Source organism: Heterodontus francisci, chromosome 11 (genome assembly GCF_036365525.1).
Source record: "Heterodontus francisci isolate sHetFra1 chromosome 11, sHetFra1.hap1, whole genome shotgun sequence".
NCBI lineage: Eukaryota > Metazoa > Chordata > Chondrichthyes > Heterodontiformes > Heterodontidae > Heterodontus > Heterodontus francisci.
Window position 1 is genome coordinate 122,274,346 of NC_090381.1, and position 24,359 is coordinate 122,298,704.

Consider the following 24,359-nt stretch of genomic DNA (forward strand, 5'->3'; position numbering starts at 1 on the left):
TCCATGCTGACTCTGCCTGATTCTGCCACTGATCTCCAAGTGCTCTGCTATAAAATCTTTGATTATGGACTCTAGAATTTTCCCCACAACAGACAACAGTCTATAATTCCCTGTTTTCTCTCTACCTCCCTTTTTAAATAGTGGGGTTACATTAGCTACCCTCCAATCTGTAGGAACTGTTCCTGAGTCTATAGAATGTTGGAAGATGACCACCAATGCAACCACTATTTCTCGGGCCACTTCTTTCAGTACTCTGGGATGTATACCATCAGGCCCTGGTGATTTATCGGCCTTCAATCCCATCAATTTCCCCAACACCATTTCTCTACTAATAGTGATTTCCTTCAGTTCCTCCCTCTCACTAAACCCTGTGTTCCCCAACATTTCTTGTATGATATTTGTGTCCTCCTTTGTCAAGATAGAACCAAAGTATGCATTTAGTTGGTCAGCCATTTCTTTGTTCCCCATAATAAATTCCTCTGTTTCTGACTGTAAGGGACCTACATTTGTTTTCACCAAACTTTTTCTCTTCACATACCTATAGAAACTTTTACAGTCAGTTTTTATGTTCCTCACAAGCTTACTCTCGTAATCTATTTTCTCCTTCTTAATCAATCCTTTGGTCCTCCTTTGCTGAATTCTGAATCCTCTGGTCTGTTTTTTTCTGACGAATTTGTATGCCTCTTCCTTGGATCTAATGCTATCTCTAATTTCCCGTGGAAGTCATGGTTTGGCTACTTTTCACGCTTTACTTTTGCGCCAGACAGGAATAAACAATTGCTGCAGTTCATCCATGCGCCCTTTGAAAGCTTGCCATTGCCTATCCACCGTCATCCCTTTAAGTAATGTTTCCCAATCCATCATAGTCAACTCGCGCCTCATACCTTCGGAGTTCCTTCATTAAGATTCAGGACCCTAGTCTCAATCAGCGACGTCATTCTCCATCTTGATGACCTCTTTGCCTCCTTGTCTAGAGAGACAATGGGTAAGTGCCGAGAGGTGGTCAGTGGTTTGTGAAGCAGCAGCTGGAGTGGCTATAAAGGCCAATTCTAGAGTGACAGACTTCCATAGGCGCTGCAGATAAAATTGGTTGTCGGGGCTGTTCCACAGTTCGCTCTCTCCTATATATCTATTCTGTGTACTCTGAAATATCCCCTTAAATGTCTGCCACTGCATCTCTATTGACCTATCCCTTAACCTGATTTGCCAGTTCACTTTAGCTAGCTCTGCTTTCATGCCCTCATAACTGCCCTTATTTAAGTTTAAAATACTAGTCTTGGACCCACTCTTCTCTCCCTCAAACTGAATGTAAAATTCAGTCATATTATGATCGCTGCTATCTAGGAGCGCCTTAACTATGAGTTCATTAATTAATCCTATCACGTTGCACAATACCAGGTCTAGTATAGCCTGCTCTCTGGTGGGCTCCAGAACATATTGTTCCAAGAAATTATCCCGAAAAAATTCTATGTACTCCTCATCTAGGCTATTTCTGCCCATCTGTTTTTTCCAGTCTATATCCCCCATGATGATCACTGTACCTTTCTGACAAGCTGCCATTACTTCTTCCTTTATACCTTATCCTTGAGTGTGGTTAATGTTAGGTGGCCTGTACACCACTCCCACAAGTGATTTCTTGCCTTTATGATTTTGCATCGCAACTCAAACTGCTTCTGCATCCTGGTCTCCTGAACTTAGGTCATCCCTCTCTATTGTGCTAATACCATCATTAATTAACAGAGTCACCCCTCCACCTTTTCCTAGCTTCCTGTCCTTCCTAAATGCCATGTACCCTTCAATATTCAAGTCTCAATCTGTGTCATCCTGCAGCCATGTCTCTGTAATGGCTATCAGATCGTACTTATTTATTTCTATTTGCGCTCTCAGTTGATCTGTTTTGTTTCGAATGCTACATGCATTCAGATACAGAGCCTTTAGTTTTGTCCTTTTATTAATTTTGTAACCTCTAACCTTATCTATTGATTTATTCTTGATTTGTACACTCTGTCCCTCCCTGTCACAGACTGTTTATCACTTCCCATATTAATACCTTTCTCTCTTGCCTTGTCTCTACTCTTTGATTTACCATATCTTCCCAAATTTGATCCCTTGCCCCCACTATTCAGTTTAAAACCCTTTCTACTTCCCCAATTATTCGGCTCGCTAGAACACCGGCCTCAGCACGGTTCAGGTATAGACCGTCCCAATGATACAGCCACCACTTTCCCCAGTACTGGTGCCAGTGCCCCGCGAACCGGAACCCACTTCTACCACATCAGTCTTTGAGCCACGCATTCATTTCTCTAATCTTATTTGCCCTATGCCAATTTGCACGTGGCTCAGGTAATAATCCAGAGATTAACACCTTTGAGGTTCTGCTTCTTAATTTGGTGCCTAGTTCCTCATACTGACGATGCAGAACCTCTTTCCTTGTCCTGCCTATGTCATTGGTACCTACATGGACCAGGATGACTGGATCCTCCCCCTCCCACTGTAAGTTCCTCTCCAGCCCTGAGCGGATGTCCCGAACCCTGTCACTGGGCAGGCAACACAGCCGTCTGGACTCTCGCTCTTTGCTGCAGAGAACAGTGTCAATCCCCCTAACCATACTGTCCCCTACTACCACTACACTCCTTTTTTCTCCCTCCACTTGAATGGCTTCGTGTAACATGGTGCCAGTCAGGTTGTTCATCCACCCACTCTCATCCAAACAAGCTGAAAGAACCTCAAACCTTGTTGGACAATTGCAAATGCTGAGGCTCCTGCACTCCTGCCCTCTGGGTCCCCTTACCTGCCTCAGCTGCAGCCACACTCTCCTGTCCCTGACCAAATCAGTAGACCCTATCCTCAGGGGTGTGACTACCTCCTGGTACAAAATGTCCAGATAATAGAAGGCTTTGCTGATAGTCTTGAGATGAAAAGGGGCGGGAGGAGGCTTATCTGAAGTATAAATACTGGCACATACCTACTGGGCCAAATGGCCTGCTTCTGTGTTGTAAATATTGTAACATTTTTAAGTCCAGTGAACCAACAGTGAATCACCTTTTGAAAAAAAAGACCATTTCTAAATTTCAATAACCTAACAGGCAGATAAAAGTACAAGCTCAAATTTTCAAAAATCATAATTTGTTTGATTTTACTGATAACACAACCTTGCCAAGGAAGGGACTAGTTTACAAGAAAAAAAATGAAATAAAACTGTTCCTTTTAGTCTGTATAAGCGATTATTACCCAAGGCTCTCCCGTCTTCTGCAGTTAGGTTGCAATCAACTAGTTTTAGAATCTTCAGCTTACAGTCTGGCTTGAGTTTCTGAGTAAAGACAGACAGATTCCCTCCCAAATCACTATTCCAGGATAAATCAATCTCTTCAATGTTTGGCAGAAGTTGGATGCAGTCACCTGCAAAGCAATTAATATTCCATTTAATTTCTTAATGAAGATTTGTCAAAATAGTTATGTATCATATTAAAATATTATCTCTTTATATTAATAATCAAATTAACCTTCAGGAACTGTCCCCCAGTGAGAGTCAGCACCTTCAGGAACTGTATCCCAGTGAGAGTCAGCACCTTCAGGAACTGTATCCCAGTGAGAGTCAGCACCTTCAGGAACTGTCCCCCAATGAGAGTCAGCACCTTCAGGAACTGTCCCCCAATGAGAGTCAACACCTTCAGGAACTGTCCCCGAGGGAGAGTCAGCACCTTCAGGAACTGTCCCCCAATGAGAGTCAGCATCTTCAGGAACTGTCCCCCAGGGAGAGTCAGCATCTTCAGGAACTGTCCCCCAGGGAGAGTCAGCATCTTCAGGAACTGTCCCCCAGGGAGAGTCAGCATCTTCAGGAACTGTCCCCCAATGAGAGTCAGCATCTTCAGGAACTGTATCCCAATGAGAGTCAGCACCTTCAGGAACTGTATCCCAGGGAGAGCCAATATTTTCAGGTAAGAGAGAAATGAGAGAAAAAGAAAGTCTGGCAACTATGCAAAAACTTGCATCTTATTATTACAATGTACATTTTCATGTCACAGCAGGAACCTGTGAATGAAGTACACCTACCTAGGGCGGAAACATCCTGCTCAGAGAGTTTACAGCTGCCCAGCACAAGCACTTTCAGCTGGGACATGTGTTGCAGATGATTAGCCAGTAGTTTGAGAGTTCCACCAATTAACTCATTCCACGACAGGTCCAGTTCCTCCAGGTTAGGCAAATTTGGCAACAAGGCAGCTGGGAATGAGAATCAGTTACTGCAAGTTCAAAGTAAAGATGTGGTGCCTGCAACTTACTAGATCACACCTCAACATCAAAAAACAGTGCATAACTGCCACACTGCCAGAGAGACTGGACGAGTAATCCAGAGGCCCGAGGAATGTCCTTGGGACACAGGCTCAAATCCCACCATGGCAGCTGCTGGAATTTAAATTCAACTAATTAATAGAAATCTGGAATTGAAAGCTAGTCTCAGTAATGGTGCCATGAAACTATCGATTGTCATAAAAACCTGTCTGTTCACTAATGTCCTTTAGGGAAGGAAATTTGCCATCCTTACCTGGTCTGGCCTACATGTGACTCCAGACCCATGTTAACTGCCCTCTGAAAAGGTTTAGCAAGCCACTCAGTTAAAGGGTAATTAGGGATGGGCAACAAATGCTGGCCTTGCATGTGATGCCCACATCACATGAAATAATTTTTTAAAACACTATACGATGAGATAGTTGAGGCAGATGTAGAGGTTAAAGCAAGCTAGCCCAGTAGGCAGGCCGGGCAGGGGCAGGACAGGGAACGTGGAAGCTCTGGTAGGCTAAACTGCATTTACTTTAATGCAAGAAGCCTTACAGGTAAGGCAGATGAACTCAGAGCATGGATCGGTACATGGGATTGTGATATTATAGCTATTACGGAAACGTGGTTGAGGGATGGGCAGGACTGGCAGCTCAATGTTCCGGGGTACCGATCCTTCCGGCGTGACAGAGGTGGAGGTAAGAGAGGAGGGGGAGTTGCACTATTGATTAGGGAGGACATCACGGCAGTACTTAGAGAGGATATCCCGGGGGGGGAAATGTCCAGCGAGGCCATATGGGTAGAACTTAGAAAGAAGAAAGGGGTGATCACTTTGATGGGATTATACTATAGGCCCTCCAATAGTCAGAGGGAAGTGGAGGAGCATATATATAGGGAAATCACAGATAGGTGTAGGAATTATAGGGTCGTAATAGTAGGTGATTTCAACTTCCCTAATATTGACTGGGACTGCCTTAGTGTGAAGGGATCAGATGGGGAAGAATTTGTTAAGTGTGTCCAGGATAGTATTCTGAAGCAGTATGTGGATGGCCCTACAAGAGAAGGGGCTACACTTGACCTCCTCTTAGGAAATGAGGATGGGCAGGTGGTTGATGTGTCAGTGGGGGAGCACTTTGGGACCAGTGACCATAACTCTATTAGCTTCAAGATTGTTATGGAAAAGGATAGGACTGTTCCTCAGGTTGAAGTCCTAAATTGGGGGAAGGCTAATTTCGATGGCATCAGACAGGAACTCTCAAAAGTTGGATGGGAGAGGCTGTTTTCAGGTAAAGGGACGTCTGGCAAGTGGAAGGCTTTTAAAAGTGAGAGAGGAAGAGTTCAGGGCCGGCATGTTCCTGTTAGATGGAAGGGCAAGGCTGGCAAGTTTAGGGAACCTTGAATTACGAAGGATAATGAGGGTCTGGTCAGGACAAAGAAGGAGGCATGTCAGGTATAGGCAGCTAGAATCGAGTGAGTCCCTCGAGGAGTATAGGGGATGTAGGACTACACTCAAGAAGGAAATTCAGAGGGCGAAAAGGGGCCATGAGATTTCCCTGGCAGATAAGATAAAGGAGAATCCTAAAAGATTCAATAAGTATATTAAGAGTAAAAGGGTAGCTATGGAGAGAATAGGTCCGTCCCCTTAACGACCAGTGTGGTAATCTATGTGTTGAGCCACTGGAAATGGGCGAGGTCTTAAATGAATATTTCTCATCCGTATTTACCGCAAAGAAGGTCATGGAAGCTAGTGAGTTAAAGGGAGGGAACACCAATATCCTGGAGCATATCAACATTACAAAGGAGGAGGTGTTGGAGGTCTTGAAGCACTTAAGATGGATAAATCCCCAGGGCCTGACCAGGTGTATCCTAGGATGCTATGGGAAGCAAGGGAGGAGATTGCTGGGGCCCTGGCAGAGATTTTGGTATCATCATTAGCCAAGGGTGAGGTACTGGAAGACTGGAGGATAGCTAATATTGTGCCTTTATTTAAGGGCAGCAGGGATAAGCCAGGGAACTACAGGCCGGTGAGCCTTACATCAGTGGTGGGAAAGTTATTGGAAGGGATTCTGAGGGACAGGATTTATATGCAACTGGAAAGGCATGGTCTGATTAGGGATAGTCAGCATGGCTCTGTGTGTGGGAAATTATGTCTCATGAATTTGAGTATTTCGAGGAGGTGACCAAGAGGATTGACGAGGGCAGGGCGATGGACGTTGTCTACATAGACTTTAGTAAGGCCTTTGACAAGGTCCCGCATGGTAGGCTGGTCCAGAAGGTTTGAACACATGGGATCCAGGGTGAGCTAGCAAATTGGATACAAAATTGGCTTGGTGATAGGAGGCAGAGGGTGGTAGTGGAGGGTTGTTTTTCAGATTGGAGGCCGATGACCAGTGGTGTGCCGCAGGGATCGGTGCTGGGCCCTCTGTTGTTTCTCATATATATTAATGACTTGGATGTGAATGTAGGGGGCATGATTAGTAAGTTTGCAGATGACACTAAAATTGGTGGTATAGTGGACAGTGAAGAAGGTTGTCTAAGGTTACAACAGGATATGGATCAACTGGGAAAGTGGGCAACGGAGTGGCAAATGGAATTTAACGCAGACAAGCGTGAAGTGATGCATTTTGGGAAGTAAAACCAGCGCAGGACATATACAGTGAATGGCAGGGCCCTGGGGAGTGTTGTTGAGCAGAGAGACCCTGGGGTGCAAGTACATAGTTCCCTGAAAGTGGCAACACAGGTAGACAGGGTGGTGAAGAAGGCGTATGGGATGCTCGCCATAATCGGCCGAGGCATTGAGTACAAGAGTTGGGACGTCATGTTACAGTTGTACATAACGTTGGTTAGGCTGCATTTGGAGTACTGTGTGCAGTTCTGGTCGCCGCACTACAGGAAAGATGTGATTAGGCTAGAGAGGGTGCAGAAAGGATTCACAAGGATGTTGCCTGGTTTGGAGGGCTTGAGTTATAAAGAGAGATTGGATAGACTGGGTTTGTTTTCCCTGGAGCGAAGGAGGCTGAGAGGGGACATGATAGAGGTATAGAAAATTATGAGAGGCATAGATAGTGTAGATAGCCAGAGTCTGTTTCCCGTGGCAGGAGTGACTAAAACTAGAGGGCACAGATTTAAGGTGAGAGGGAGGAGGTTGACAGGGGATGAAAGGGGTAAATTTTTCACACGAAGAATAGTGGGTATCTGGAATGAGCTGCCTGAGGAGGTGGTGGAGGCAGGAACAGTAGCGACATTTAAGAGGCATCTGGACAGGTACTTGAATGAGCAAGGCATAGAGGGATATGGAATTAATGCAGGCAGATGGGATTAGTATAGATAGGCATTATGGTCGGCATGGATGCGGTGGGCCGAAGGGCCTGTTTCTATGCTGTACGACTCTATGACTCTATGCTGATGGAGCAGAAGTGTTTTCCGTTGTGCAAAAACATCCTGATTAACACATTACACCAACTAAGTATGGAGATCATCTGGGTAATACTTGGGAAAATTGAAATGACGGATGAGAGACAAATGCACAGTTTTCCCTTTTATTCCATGGGCTGTAACTTTGCTCACAAGTCTGTTGTGCGGCACTGCATCAAATGCCTTCAGGAAGTCCATGTACACCACATCATTTGCATTGTCCTCATCAACTCTCTCAGTTACCCCTTCAAAAAAAACTCCAAGTTAAACACAGTTTTTGTTGTATGTTTAGTTGGTATGCTGCCACCTTAATATCCTTAGTTAGTCTAGCTTCGAGAGATTCCTTTGTCTCAGGTACTTAGAATATTAACCTTTTACTACATTATATCTATGTACAGCTCTTTACCAGTCTGTGTGACTCCTCTGAAACCACACTGCAGCTCTCCCCAAGACTCTCTCCACGTGATCTCTTGCATTATGTTAGGAGGTATTCTTCACTCTCTCAACATAAACCCTTTCAGACCCTTATATTACATTTCCCCTCCCCCCCACCCCCAAGGCTTTATCCAAATATATATTTATCCATTCACATTGTTACGACCAGGTGAGAAAAGTGTCTAGGGGTCCCTTTCAGTCTTCACCTGGTCTTACTGTTACAGGGTTTAATTTTAAACACACTGTGTTTTGAACTCCCCCTTTGGTGAATCCTTGTTCACCGCTTTCCAATTATAAGGCAAAGAAATGAGCACAAACAGGCTTTCTTAGGTTTAAAGAAGAAAAGTGAAATCTATTGAACTTAAACTCTAATTCGGTTAACACCTACCGATACATGTCACGCCCCACACTAGCATGCATAGGTGATATACACATGAAAATAGAGACAGAAAAGAGAAGAAAATAGTGTAGAGAGGGTTGAGGCAATCTCTGAAGAAGGGTTTTTGTTACTGTGCTTCGAGCTCGCTGTAGTCCTTGCTTTTTGTTGGGGCCCAGTATTCTTCTTAAATCTTGTTCACTGCAGGAGACTTTTCTCTCTTGGGGTTCATGTGTCTTCAACGGATTCCGAAGCTGATGGTAGCGAGATGAGAGCAGACAGGAGAGGCAGAAGCAAGCCAGCTACGAGATGCCTCGTCAGTCCAGGAGTAAACAGCTTTCTGCCTTCAAAAACTCTGGCAAGTTCAAATTCAAAAAACGCAGGTTGCCCAGCAGGTTTATCATGTGACTGGGGGTGTGTGACCACATCCATTTGTGTATTCGGCCATCTTAGCAGTCAACCTGGAATGCGAGCTCCTCCACCCACAAAGTCTGGTAATCAAAAGTCCATTGTGAATTGAATGCATCAGGAAATGGTCTTTTGTCCCTTTCAAGCACTGTCTGTAAATGTGCAAATGTCTTTCCAGTCAACGGTCTGGTGTTGCTTTCTTTTAAAAAGTTCTTTCTTTACTCCAGTAACAGTCTAAAGATCAATGTTTATGTGACAAAATTAATGTGCCTCATTCTTGGCAGGTGGGGGCCTGCATGACAACATACTTATTTTTACATACTACCCCATCTCCCAAGTCTCTGACATCACAGATTCAATCTGTCAGGCGGCTTCACAACTCTCTCCGATCTTGTTGTCAGATGCGGATAATTGGTAGTCTTTCTCTGAATCCATTTCTTGACTTGGACAGTGTTCATTGAGGTTTTTGGTATCTGGTGCTTTCTGAATTTCATTTCAACATCTGGTGCATCCAAACGTATGATTGATTGACCGTCTTTGATGAATGGGGACAAGATTTTTCTTGTTCCTTCCTATAGTACCTTCTGAAGTATGTACTAAATAAGATTCCTGTTGATTCTCATCTGTCTGCACGATTACTCATTCTCTGCTTTGGTCCTGTACCCACAACTTTTGCCCTTCTGACAACTTAGATAAGTTTCTGTTAAGGTATTTCCTATTATAATTATAGGCTTGTTGCTTTCTGTAAGACTTTTCTCTGTCTTGAACTCGGATAATCCTGGACTTCTAACGCTTGAAGTAACTTTTTGGGTAGGATTCAAAGTTGTGTTCAAAGCTCCCTAATCACATAGCAATGGAGTAGTTCTGTAATTTAGGAGTGCTGTTTTAAAATCTTGATTTTCTTTTTAACAGTGCTTTGATCATTCTAAACCCTCATTCAGCTTCTTGGTTAAATTGTGGATATCTAGGGGAACTTTTAAGATGTACAAATCCACACTTTTCCACAAAGTGTGAAAAGTAGTCATTTGCAAATTGTGGTCCATTATCGGACACTATCCGCTCAAGTGTGTTTCAAAGATTTCCTGTAACACTCGAATGACTGCTTCAGTTGTCGTTGCGTACGAACATTTGACCTCGATCCACCTTGAAAAGCATTCGAAGACAATCAGGTAGGATTTTCCATCACAGATGAATAGATCCATCGCCAGAAGTTCTGACCATCTGTTTGATAATTGGGTCAAGATCAGAGTTCCCTCTGATCCTGTCTGTGCACTGCACATACCTGGCAATTTTAAACCATTTCTTCTATATCTTTCGATATTCCTGGCCAGCACACGGATGCTTCAGTCTGTACTCTATATTTAGCTATGCCCACATGATTCTGGTGTATTTTCTCCAAGATGCCTATCCAGAGTGATTCTGGAATCACCAGCCAAACATACGAACATGTGAATTAGAAGAAGTAGGCCATTCGGCCCCTCCAGCCTGCTCCACCATTCAATAAGATTATGGCTGATCTGCTTGTATTTCCTATTCCACAATCCCATCTATCTCCCATAACCTTTGATTCCCTTGCCTAACAAGAATCTATCTATCTCCGCCTTAAAAATATTCAATGACCCCGCCTCCACGACCTGAGGCAGAGGCTTCCAAAGTCACACAATCCTCAAAGAATTTCTCCTCATTTCTGTCCTATGAGGGCAACCCCTATTTTAAAACAGTGTCCTCTAGTTCTAGACTCAACCACGAGAGGAAACATCCTTTCCACATCCACCTTGTCAAGACTGTTCATGATCTTATAAACTTCAATCAATTCACCCCTCACTCTTCTAAACTCCAGTGAAAACAAGCCCAACCTGTCCAACCTTTCCTCATAAGACGACCTGCTCATTCCAGGTAGCAATCTAATAAACCTCCTCTGAACCGCCTTCAATGCATTTACATCCTTCCTTAAATAAGGAGACCAAAACTCCACATAGTATTTGAGATGCGGTCTCACCATTGCCCTGTATAACTGAAGCATAACATCTTTACTTTTAATTCCTCTCCTAATCAAGGACAGTGTTCCATTAGCCCTCTTTATTACTTGCTGTACCTGCATACTAACTCTTTGTGACACATGCACTAGAACACCTAGATCCCTCTGCACCTCGGAATTCTGCAGTCATTCTCTGTTTAAGTAATACTCTCCTTTTTTTTATTCTTCCTGCCAAAGTGAACAACTTCACATTTCCCCACATTATACTCCATCTGCCAGATTTTAGCCCACTCACTCAACATATCTTTATCAGTCTGCAACCTCCTTATGTCTTCTTCACAACATACTTTCGTACCTATCTTTGGGTCATCAGTAAATTTAGCAACCATACCTTCGGTCCCCTTGTCCAAGTCATTTATATAAATTGTAAAAAGTTGAGGCCCCAGCAGTGATCCCTGTGGCACACCACTCGTTACATCTTGCCAACCTTTAATCAGAACTCAAGATGAAAGGTCACAGACCTCAGAGTCATAGAGCACAGAAACAGGTCCTTCGGCCCATCGTGTCTGTTAACTCTGCTTAAGACCTGAAATGTTAACTCTGCTTCTCTCTCCACAGATGCTGCCTGGCCTGCTGAGTATTTCCAGCATTTTGTTTTTATTTTGCCTCCATGATCTTGCTTGGCAGATTTTTGTTCCAAGGATTTAGCATTGAGTTGGTAATACCTATTTTAAATTCACTGTTTGCTGAATGCCAGTTACTGATTCTTACTAATATTTGCATAATACTTCTGCCCTTAGTGATTAACGTGCTATCTCCAGTCCGATGGTTTGTAATATTGGACAAACTTACCCAACTGAACTGCATCATTGGCAGTGAGCTGACTATTATTGAGATTCATGCTCTTATGGTTTGGGTTCTTCCCCAGCCTTTCCATAAACTCAACGACTTGGCCCCATCTGCCTGTGCTGCATTCAAGGTCCATGGATTTCAATTCATCTTAATGCAAGAAAAAACAAATCATTGTAAGTGAAGGGACCAAAGGATGGCAGCCAGATTTCAATATTGATAGATTTCAGCAGGAACTCCAACTTTGCCATTTAACAAACCTTTTAGCATAGAAAGTAAAGATAACAAGCTCACAATTGGTTTCTGGATCTCGGTTCTATACGCAAGAAAGAAATACTATGCGTCCTCCAACTAAACATTGGGATGACTGAAGCCATTGTCTTCGGTCCCTGCCACAAACTCAGTTTCCTAGCTATTGATTCCATCCCTCTCCCTGGCAGTTCTCTGAGGCGGAGCCAGACTGTTCCAAACCTTGGTGTCCTACTTGGCCTGAGATGAGCTTCCAACCAATGCCATCACTAAGAACACTTATTTCCACCTCTGTAACATCACCCAACTCTGTCTGTCTCAGCTCATCTACAGCTGAAAACCTCAATCATTCCTTTGTACCTCTAGACTTGAATATTCCAACAATTTCCTGGCTGGCCTCCCACATTCCACCCTCCGTAAACTTGAGGTCATCTAAAACTCTACTATTCGTGTCCGAACTCACTCAAATCCTGTTCACCCATCACCCCTGTGCTCGCTCTCCTACATTAGCTCTTGGTCTGGCAAACCCTGAATTTAAAACTGATCATCCATGCTTTCAAATCCACCCCCCCCCCCCCCATAGCTTCACCCTCCCCATCTCTAATTGCCTCCAGCCCCACAACTCTTAGATACCTGCACTCCTCCAATTTTAATCATAGAGTCATACAGCATAGAAACAGGCCCTTCGGCCCACCACGTCCATGCCGACCATAATGCCTGTCTATACTAATCCCACCTGCCTGCATTAATTCCATATCCCTCTATGCCTTATTCATTCAAGTACCTGTCCAGATGCCTCTTAAATGTCACTACTGTTCCTGCCTCCACTACCTTTGGCCTTGAGTATCCCTGATTTTAATTGCTTCAACATTGGCGGCCACACCTTCAACTGCGTAGGCTCTAAGCTCTGAAATTACCTCCCTAAACCTCTCAGCCTCTCTGCCCTCCTTTAAGATGCTCATTAAAACCTACCACTTTGACCAAGCTTTTGGCCACCTGCTATAACATCTCCTTATGTTGCACAGTGTCAGGTTTTGTTAGATAACACTCCTGTGAAGCGCCTTGGGATGTTTTACTAGATTATAGGTGATATATAAAAAAACGTTGTTGTTTAGTTTAGTCCAACATTAACCCATATGGTACTCCACCTATTTCAATTCCATGCCTCTCAGGGATAGGAACACATGAACAGGAGTTGGCCATTCAGCCCATCGAGCCTGCCCCGCCATTCAATACGATCATGGCTGATCATCCACTTCAATGCCTTTTTCCCACACTATCCCCATATCCCCTTATGTCATTTATATTTAGAAAGCTGTCAATCTCTACTTTAAACAGAGTCATAGAGAGATACAGCACTGAAACAGGCCCTTTGGCCCACCGAGTCTGTGCCAACCAACAACCACCCATTTATACTAATCCTACATTAATCCCATATTCCCCACCACATCCCCACCATTCTCCTACCACCCTACCTACACTGGGGGCAATTTACAATGGCCAATTTACCTATCAACCTGCAATTCTTTGGCTGTGGGAGGAAACCGCAGCACCCGACAGAAACCCACGCGGTCACAAGGAAAACTTGCAAACTCCACACAGGCAGTACCCAGAACCGAACCCGGGTCACTGGAGCTGTGAGGCTGCGGTGCTAACCACTGCGCCACTCATACTCAATTCCACAGCTCTCTGGAGTAGAGAATTCCACCAAGATTCATAAACATCTGAGTAAAGAAATTTCTCCTCATCTCTGCCCTAAGTGGCTTCCGCCTTATTTTGAAATTGTGTCCCCTGGTTCCAGACTCCCCAACCAGGGGAAACATCTTACCTGCATCTACCCTGTCTATCCCTTTAAAGGATTTTGTAGGTTTCAATAAGATCACCTCTTATTCCTCTCTAGAGAATACAGGCCCAGTTTCACCAATCTATTTTCATAGGACAGTCCCGCCATCCCTGGAACAAGTCTGGTGAATGTTCGTTGCACTCCCTCTATGGCAATAATATCCTTCCTAAGATAAGGGGATCAAAATTGTAGACAGTATTCCGGGTGCAGTCTAACCAAGGTTCTATACAATAGAAGCAAGACTTCACTAAACCTGTACTCAAATCCTCTTGCGATAAAGGCCAACATACCATTAGCCTTCTTAATTGCTTGCTGCACCTGCATGTTAGCTATCAGTGACTTATTGACAAGGACACCCAGGTCCCTTTGTACATCTACACTTTCTAATCTCTTATCATTTAAGAAATGCTCTGCACATCTATTCCTCCTACCATAGTGGATAAAGTCACATTTTTCCACATTATATTCAATCTACCACATTCTTGCCCACTCACCAAGACTGTCCAAATCCCCCTGAAGCTGCTTTGCATCTTCCTCACAATATACGTTCCCACCTAGTTTTGTGTCATTCACAAACTTGGAAATACTACACTTGTTCCCCACATCCAAATCATTGATATATATTGTGAAGAGCTGGGGCCCAAGTACTGATCCCTGCAGTCACAGCCTGCTAACACGAGAATAACCCAATAATTCCGACTCGGTTTTCTGCCAGTTAGCCAATCCTTAATCCATGCCAGTACATTACCTCCTATCCCATGTGCTTCAATTTTGCTAAACAACCTCCTGTGGGGGACTTTATCAAAAGCCTTCTGAAAATCCAAGTATACCACGTCCACCAACTCCCCTTAATCAATTGTTAGTATCATCCTCAGAAAACTCCAACAGGTTCGTCAAACATGATTTCCCATTCATAAATCTATGTTGACTATGCTTAATCAGATTATTATCCAAGTGTCTATTTATCACATCCTTTATAATAGATTCAAGCATTTTCCCAACAACTGATGTAAGGCTAACAGGTCTGTAATTCCCTGTTTTCTCTCTCTCTCTCTTTTTAAATAGCGGACATTTGAGACCTTCCAATCTGCAGGAACTGCTCCAGAATCTATAGAAGTTTGGAAGATGATCACCAATGCATCCACTATCTCCATAACTACCTCTTTCAACGCTCTGAGATGTAGAATATTAGGTCACAGGGATTTATCAATCTGCAGCCCTTTAAATTCTCCAAAACAACCTTCATACTATTTTCCTTCGATTCCCCATTCCTCCTAACCCTTTGGATCTCTAATTCTGGGAGATTTCTTGTATCTTCCTCAGTGAAGACAGACACAAAGTAATCATTCAGCTTCTCAGCCATTTCTCTATTCAAAGAACAAAGAACAGTACAAGAACAGGCCATTCGACCCTCCAAGCCTGCACCGATCTTGATGCCTGCCTAAACTAACACCTTCTGCACCTCCGGGGCCCATATCCCTCTATTCCCTTCCTATTCATATATTTGTCAAGATGTCTCTTAAACGTCGCTATCGTACCTGCTTCCACCACCTCCCCCGGCAGCAAGTTCCAGGCACTCACCACCTTCTGTGTAAACAACTTGCCTCGCACATCCCCTCTAAACTTTGCCCCTCGCACCTTAAACCAATGTCCCCTAGTAACTGACTCTTCCACCCTGGGAAAAAGCTTCTGACTATCCACTCTGTCCATGCTGCTCATAACTTTGTAAACCTCTAACATGTCGCCCCTCCACCTCCGTCGTTCCAGTGAAAACAATCTGAGTTTTTCCAACCTCTCCTCATAGCTAATGCCCTCCAGACCAGGCAACATCCTGGTAAACCTCCTCGGTACCCTCTCCAAAGCCTCCATGTCCTTCTGGTAGTGTGGCGACCAGAATTGCACGCAATATTCTAAGTATGGCCTAACTAAGGTTCTGTACATCTGCAACATGACTTGCCAATTTTTATTCTCGATGCTCCGACCGATGAAGGCAAGCATGCCGTATACCTTCTTGACTACCTTATCCACCTGCATTGCCACTTTCAGTGACCTGTGGACCTGTACGCCCAGATCTCTCTGCCTGTCAATACTCCTAAGAGTTCTGCCATTTACTGTATACCTCCCACCTGCATTAGACCTTCAAAAATGCATTACCTCACATTTGTCCGGATTAAACTCCATCTGCCATTTCTCCGCCCAAGTCTCCAACCGATCTATATCCTGCTGTATCCTCTGACAATCCTCATCGCTGTCCGCAACTCCACCAACCTTTGTGTCGTCCGCAAACTTACTAATCAGACCAGCTACATTTTCCTCCAAATCATTTATATATACTACAAACAGCAAAGGTCCCAGCACTGATCCCTGCGGAACACCACTAGTCACATCCCTCCATTCAGAAAAACACCCATCCACTGTTACCCTCTGTCTTCTGTGACTGAGCCAGTTCTGTATCCATCTTGCCAGCTCACCTCTGATCCCATGTGACTTCATCTTTTGTACCAGTCTGCCATGAGGGACCTTGTCAAATGCTTTACTAAAGTCCATATAGACAACATCCAGTGCCCTTCCCTCATCAATCATCTTCATCACTTCCTCAAAAAACTCAATCAAATTAGTAAGACACGACCTCCCCTTCACAAAACCATGCTGTCTCTCGCTAATAAGTTCATTTGTTTCCAAATGGGAGTAAATCCTGTCCCGAAGAATTCTCTCTAATAGTTTCCCTACCACTGACGTAAGGCTCACCAGCCTATAATTTCCTGGATTATCCTGAGCACCCTTCTTAAACAAAGGAACAACATTGGCTATTCTCCAGTCCTCTGGGACCTCACCTGTAGCCAATGAGGATGCAAAGATTTCTGTCAAGGCCCCAGCAATTTTTTCCCTTGCCTCCCTCAGTATTCTAGGGTAGATCCCATCAGGCCTTGGGGACTTATCTACCTTAATGCTTTGCAAGACACCCAACACCTCATTTTCCCAATCCCTTTTGGCCAATTTACCCCTCATACCGTCAAAATTTCCTTTGTTCAAATTTAACACCCTGGCTTCAGATTGAACTACCTCACTTTCAAACATAATGAATGTAAAATTGCAGCATATTATGGTCACTCATCTCTAATGGTTCTTTTACAATATGATTAATTAACCCTATCTCATTACATAATACTGGATCTAAAATAGCTTGTTCTCTAGTCAGCTCTGGAAACTGCTCCAGAAATCCATCCCTAACACACTCCAGAAACTCGTCCTCCACAGCATTAGTGCTCATTCGGTTTACCCAGTCTATATGCAGATTGAAATCACCCATGATTACTATATTACCCATGCTACATGCTTCTCTAATCTCCTGATTAATACCATGCCCCACATTACCACTACTGTTTAGTGGCCTATAAACAACAACTACCACTGTTTGCTGCCCCTTCCTGTTTCTAAGCTCCACCCAAACAGATTCCATATTTTGTTCTTCTGATCAGAGATCCTCCCTTACTAATGTACTGATCCCATCCCTTATCAGTGCAACACCACCTCCTTTTCCTTTTTGGCTGTCCTTCCTAAATGTTGAATATTCAGTTTCCAGTCTTGGTCACCCTGTAGCCATATTTCCGTAATAGCAATTAAATCATACCCATTTACCTCTATTTGTGCCTTTAAATCATCTACCTTGTTGCGAATGCCACGTGCAGTCATGTAGAGTGCCCTTAACCTGGTCGTCTTGGCATTATTCTGCATTCCAAGCCTACTTGATGCACACTTTTATTTCGCCTGCCTTCTAATGTCGCTTGTTACTTTTCTATCTCCTGTTACCAGCTTTACTTCCTTCCAATTTGAGCTGCCCCTCAGGTTCCCATCCCCGAGAAGCTAGTTTAAACCCTCCCCAACAGCACTAGCAAATCTCCCCATCAAGACCTACTCTTCAGATTAAAGACGACAGTATGGTTACCTGATATCTCTGAAATATTCTCTTTTTTTTCTGAATCCAGTGATGCTTTCCCCAGTTCCTGCTTTTCTGAGATACACACAGCTTTATTAGAATTCTCAGACAACTTGAAGAAGCGAGACATTGAAGATTGTGGCCATCTCTCTGCAAAAGATTTACTCCTCCACATCTGGTTCACAATCAGATCAAAGGGAGACCTTGAATGCCGTGTACTGAATTCATCCTCTTGTTGTTTTGAACCTAAAAAAAAAAGATACAATGATCTTCCACTAGTCTTATATTAGCCAAAAATAGGTTATTAGAGAGGCAGTCCAACATTGCTTATTTCCTGGGCTTTCATTCAACACTCAGGTAAACAAGAACAGGTCAGGGATGCTTAGCAAGTCCCTTTCAGTTTAATATGACCAACAGTCAATGTCTGCACTCACTTAGAGAATGGTGACTCAGCAAATTGCTTGGGAGAATGGGTGTTGGGGGTTCAGTGTTAGTGACCATATCTTAATATCCAAACCAAATGCAACTCCTTCAAGAAAGGAGGAAAGAAAATTGAGGAAGCCTCAACACTTTAAAAGATTGAGAGAGTCATAGTATAATAGCACAGAAGGAGGCCATTCAGCCCATCGAGTTCAGAGCAATCCAGTCAGTCCTATTCTCTGTAGCCCTACAAGTTTATTTCCAAGTGTCCATCCAATTTCCTTTTGGAATCATTGACCATCTCTGCTTCTACCACCCTCATAGGCAGCAAGTTCGAGGGTCATTATCACTTGCTGTGAGAAAACATTCTTCCTCACATCCCCCTGCACTGCTTGCCCAAAATTTTCAATCTGTGTACAAGGACTAGGAACCAATCAGCTAACAGGAACAGCTGTATCTTCCTTATCTAAACTAGTCATAATCTTGTACACCTCTATCAAATCTCCCCTCAATTGCCTTTGCTTCAAGGTACTTTGTCAAACTCTGTCTTAAAATCCATATACAGAACATCTATTGCTTTCCCTTCATCAACCTTCACTGTTACTTCATCAAAAAATCAATTACCATATATGCTTGTGTAAAAGTTGATCCAGGACTTTCGGCCAAAAAATCTTGAATTTTTCCTATATCTGGTGTAAAGGTCAACCTTAACTTTCAGAGCACAGACAGAACATTCTAATCAGGCACTAGTATAAACACCCAAAGGTTCAGCTAGGACCCCCACAGTTTTTCACTATGGCGCCAAGGAAGAACAACAAATGCACAGCATAGTTGTTGTTTGTGCAGAGAAGGCAAATAATTGTGCAGCAGCAAGAGAATTCAAAGCATCAGAGAATGTCATAGATTGGAGAAAGCTTTCCACACAGCCCATGAAGATGCCAAAGAATAAAAAAGCAGATAGCTTGGCAAGTAGTTGCAATTAGATAGGAAAGTTGCAGAAGGGGTCAGTGAATGTCACCAAAAAGGGTACATAGTTTCCCATGCATCCATCCAACTCTACGCCCTGTCTCCATGGTGGCTATTATTTTGTTAATAAAAGTTCAAAAATATGACTTGTGTAAAGTCGACCCCCCCCAACCACCCACCAAAATTTTAGTCACAAAAATTGGTCTCAAAAGTTTTGACTTTGTGTTAACAGGAATGTCCTTACACCATTTCTTGAATAAGGTGTCACATTTTCCACTCTTCAATCCTGTAGTACCTCCCCCATATCCAGAAAAGATCGGAAGATTATGGCAAGCCCTTCCGATACCTCCACCCTATTTCCTTTAGCAACCTGGGATGTGTATCATTCGGACCAGGTGACTGATCCACTCTACGCATAGCCAGCTTTTCCAGTATATCCAATCAATTTTCACCCCATCCATCACCTCTATCATCTCCACTTTTACGGATATTTTGTCAGCATCCTCTTCCTCAGTAAACACCGAAACAAAGTACTCATTAAGTCTCTCATCATTTACAAGATGCACTGCAGCAATGCACCAAGGCTCCTTAGACAGCACCTTCCAAACTTGTGACCTCTACCAACTAGAAGGACAAGGGCATTAGATGCATGGGAACACCACCACCTGCAAGTTCCCCTTCAAGCCACACATCATCCTGACTTGGAACTATATCACTGTTCCTTGACTGTCGCTGGGTCAAAATCCTGGAACTCCCTTCCGAACAGCACTGTGAGCATATCTACATGCCAAGGACTGCAGTCGTTCAAGAAGGCAGCTCACCACCACTTTGGCATGAGCAATTAGGGATGGGCAATAAATGCTGGCCTAGCCAGAAACGTACACATCCCATGAATGAATAAAAAAAATTAAGTATTCAAGCCTTGCCTTGTGCCTCGCATCATATATTACCCATTTTGTCCCCAGTAAGACTCGCCCACTGTATTACTACCCACTTACCACCGATAGAAGATTTTTGGGTTCCCCTTTTATGTTAACTGCATTGTATTCTTGTATTCTCTCTTTGCCAGTCTTATCGTCCTCTTCAACTCCCCTCTCAACTTATTGCATTTGGCCTGGTTCTCACTTGAAGAATTCACCTGACGTACATCACACGCTCACTTTTTTTTAGTTGCATGATATTCTCTATCGCCCTCGTCATCCAAAGAGCCCTGGCTTTCGTTCACCTACCTTTACACCTGTTGGAATGCACTTGAAATACCTCCTCCTTAAAGATCATCCATTGTTCAGTTACAGTTTTTCCATAGAACCATAGAAAAATTACAGAAGGAGGCTATTCTGCCCATCGTGTTCGGGCTGGCCGATAAAAATGCTAGCTGCTCAATCTAATCCCACCTTCCAGCACCTGGTCCATAGCCTTGCCAGTTACAGCACTTCAGGTGCACGTCCAGGGACCTTTTCAAAGAATTGAGGGTTTCTGCCTCCACCACTGTTCTTGGCAGTGAATTCCAGACACCCACCACACTCTGGGTGAAAAAGTCTTTCCTCATGTCCTCTCTAACCCTTCTAGCAATAACCTTTAATCTGTGCCCCCTGGTAATTGACCTCTCCACTAGATGAACAGGTCCTTCCCGTCTACTCTAACTAGGCCCCTCATAATTTTGTACACTTCTATTAAGTCACCCCTCAGCCTCCTCTATTCTAAGGAAGACAACCCTAGCCTTTCCAATCTTTCCTCACAGCTGCAACTTTCAAGCCCGGCCAACATTCTTGTAAATCTCCTCTGTACTCTCTCCAGAGCAATTATGTCCTTTCTGTAATGTGGTGACCAGAACTGTATTATTATTTATTCATTCAGGGATGTGGGCATCGCTGGCTATGCCAGCATTTATTGCCCATCCCTAATTGCCCTTGAGAAGGTGGTGGTGAGCTGCCTTCTCGAACCGCTGCAGTCCATTTGGGGTAGGTATACCCACAGTGCTGTTAGGAAGGGAGTTCCAGGATTTTGGCCCAGCGACAGTGAAGGAACGGCAATATAGTTACAAGTCAGGATGGTGTGTGACTTGGAGGGGAACTTGCAGGTGCTGGTGTTCCCTTGCATTTGCTGCCCTTATCCTTCTAGTTGGTAGAAGTCGCGGGTTTGAAAGGTGCTGTCTAAGGAGCCTTGGTGCATCGCTGCAGTGCATCTTGTAGATGGTATACACTGGTGCCACTGTGCGTCGGTGGTGGAGGGAGTGGATGTTTGTAGATGGGGTGACAATCAAGCGGGCTGCTTTGTCCTGGGTGGTGTCGAGCTTCTTGAGTGTTGTTGGAGCTGCACCCATCCAGGCAAGGAGAGAGTATTGCATCATACTCCTGACTTGTGCCTTGTAGATGGTGGACAGGCTTTGGGGAGTCAGGAAGTGAGTTACTCGCCTCACGATTCCTAGCCTCTGACCTGCTCTTGTAGCCACGGTATTTATATGGCTACTCCAGTTCAGTTTCTGGTCAATGGTAGCCCCTAGGATGTTGATAGTGGGGGATTCAGCGATGGTAATGCCGTTGAATGTCAAGGGGAGATGGTTAGATTCTCTCGAGGAACATAAAGACAATAGGAAGGAACTTAAGCAAGAGGTCAGGAGGGCTAAAAGGGGTCATAAAAAGTCATTGGCAAACAGGATCAAGGAAAATCCCAAGGCTTTTTATACGTAGAGAAGAGCAAGAGGGTAACCAGGGAAAGGGTTGGCCCACTCAAGAATAGAGGAGGGAATCTATGTGTGGAGCCAGAGGAAATGGGCGAGGTGCTAAATGAGTACTTTGCATCAGTATTCACCAAGGAGAAGGACTTGGTGGATGATGAGTGCAGATAGTCTGGGTCATGTCGTTATCAAAAAGGAGGTGGTGTTCGGCGTCTTGCAAAGCATTAAGGTAGATAAGTCCCCAGGGCCTGATGGGATCTACCCCAGAATACTGAGGGAGGCAAGGGAAGAAAGTGCTGGGGCCTGACAGAAATCTTTGCATCCTCATTGGCCACAGAGGACTGGAGAATAGCCAATGTTGTTCCTTTGTTCAAGAAGGGTAGCAAGGATAATCCAGGAAATTATAGGCCGGTGAGCCTTATGTCAGTGGTAGGCAAATTATTAGAGAGGATTCTTTGGGACAGGATTTACTCCCATTTGGAAACAAATGAACTTATTAGCGAGAGGCAGCATGGTTTTGTGAAGGGGATGTCGTGTCTCACTAATTTGATTGAGTTTTTTGAGGAAATGACAAAGATGAGTGATGAAGGAAGGGCAGTGGAGGTTATCCATATGGACTTCAGTAAAGCCTTTGACATGGTCCCTCATGGCAGACTGGTACAAAGGGTGAAGTCACACGGGATCAGAGGTGAGCTGGCAAGATGGATACAGAACTGGCTCAGACATAGAAGACAGAGGGTAGCAGTGGAAGGGTGCTTTTCTGAATGGAGGGATGTGACTAGTGGTGTTCCGCAGGGATCAGTGATGGGACTTTTGCTATTTGTATATATAGATGATTTGGAGGAAAATGTAGCTGGTCTGATTAGTAAGTTTGTGGACGACACAAAGGTTGGTGGAGTTGCGGACAGCGATGAGGATTGTCAGAGGATACAGCAGGATATAGATCGGTTGGAGACTTGGGCGGAGAAATGGCAGATGGAGTTTAATCCGGACAAATGTGAGGTCATGCATTTTGGAAGGTCTAATGCAGGTGGGAAGTATATAGTAAATGGCAGAACCCTTGGAAGTATTGACAGGCAGAGAGATCTGGGCGTACAGGTCCACAGGTCACTGAAAGTGGCAACGCACATGGATAAGGTAGTCAAGAAGGCATACGGCATGCTTGCCTTCATCGGTCGGAGCATAGAGTATAAAAATTGGCAAGTCATGTTGCAGCTGTACAGAACTTTAGTTAGGCCACACTTAGAATATTGTGTGCAATTCTGGTCGCCACACTACCAGAAGGACATGGAGGCTTTAGAGAGGGTACAGAAGAGGTTTCCCAGGATGTTGCCTGGTCTGGAGGGCATTAGCTATGAGGAGAGGTTGGATAAACTCGGATTGTTTTCACTGGAACGACGGAGGTGGAGGGGCGACATGATAGAGGTTTACAAAGTTATGAGCGGCATGGACAGAGTGGATAGTCAGAAGCTTTTTCCCAGGGTGGAAGAGTCAGTTACCAGGGGACATTGGATTAAGGTGCAAGGGGCAAAGTTTAGAGGGGATGTGCGAGGCAAGTTCTTTACACAGAAGGTGGTGAGTGCCTTGAACTTGCTGCCCGGGGAGATGGTGGAAGTAGGTACGATAGCGACGTTTAAGAGGCATCTTGACAAATACATGATTAGGATGGGAATAGAGGGATACGGTCCCCGAAAGTGCAGAAGGTTTTAGTTTAGGCAGGCATCAAGATCGGCGCAGGCTTTGAGGGCCGAATGGCCTGTTCCTGTGCTGTACTGTTCTTTGTTCTTGTTGGAGATGGTCATTGCCTGGCACTTGTGTGGCGCGAATGTTACTTGCAATACTCCAACTGTGGCCTAACCAGCATTTTATACAGTTTGCCCTCCCCAAATGCATTACCTCATACTTTTCTGGATTGAATTCCATTTGCCATTTTTCCACCCACCCACTCAACCAAACCATTGATATCATTCTGGAGTCTACGGCTATCCTCTTCACTATCAACTACACGGGCAATTTTTGTATCATCAGCAAATTTCCCAATCATGCCTCCAACATTTAAGTCCAAATCATTAATATATATCACAAACAGCAAGGGACCCAACACTGAGCCCTGTGGAATGCCACTGGAAACAGCTTTCCATTCACAAAAACATCCGTCGACTACTACCCTTTGTTTCCTGGCCCTGAGCTAATTCTGATCCAACCTGCCACAATGCCCTGTATCTGATGGAGTTTCATTTTTCTGACCAGTCTGCCATGTGGGATCTTGTCAAATGCCTTACTAAAATCCATGTAGACAACATCCACTGCACTACCCTCATCAATCTTTCTTTTTACTTCCTCAAAAAACTCAATTAAGTTAGTAAGACATGACCTTCCCTTAACAAATCCATGCTGGCTATCCCTGATTAATCCGTGCCTTTCTAAGTGGCAGTTTATCCATTCTCTCAGAATAGATTCTAACAATTTACCCACCACTGAGGTCAGACTGACCGGCCTATAATTATTTGGCCTATCCCTCACATCCTTTAT

At 44.1% G+C, this 24,359-nt stretch overlaps 1 protein-coding gene across 4 annotated transcripts in view; it reads right to left on the reverse strand.

The window, feature by feature from the left end:
• The window catches only part of LOC137374993 (leucine-rich repeat-containing protein 31-like), a 116,396-nt gene that overhangs the window by 87,486 nt on the left and 4,551 nt on the right, over positions 1–24,359 (reverse strand). For all 4 annotated transcript variants that reach the window (XM_068041616.1, XM_068041614.1, XM_068041613.1 and 1 more), the window contains exons 3-6: positions 17,774–18,010; positions 11,739–11,885; positions 4,054–4,221; positions 3,232–3,399 (exon numbers count right to left, since the gene is read on the reverse strand). In XM_068041616.1, coding sequence (XP_067897717.1) covers positions 3,232–3,399; positions 4,054–4,221; positions 11,739–11,885; positions 17,774–18,010 — 720 coding nt within the window. The remainder of the gene's footprint in view (positions 1–3,231; positions 3,400–4,053; positions 4,222–11,738; positions 11,886–17,773; positions 18,011–24,359) is intronic.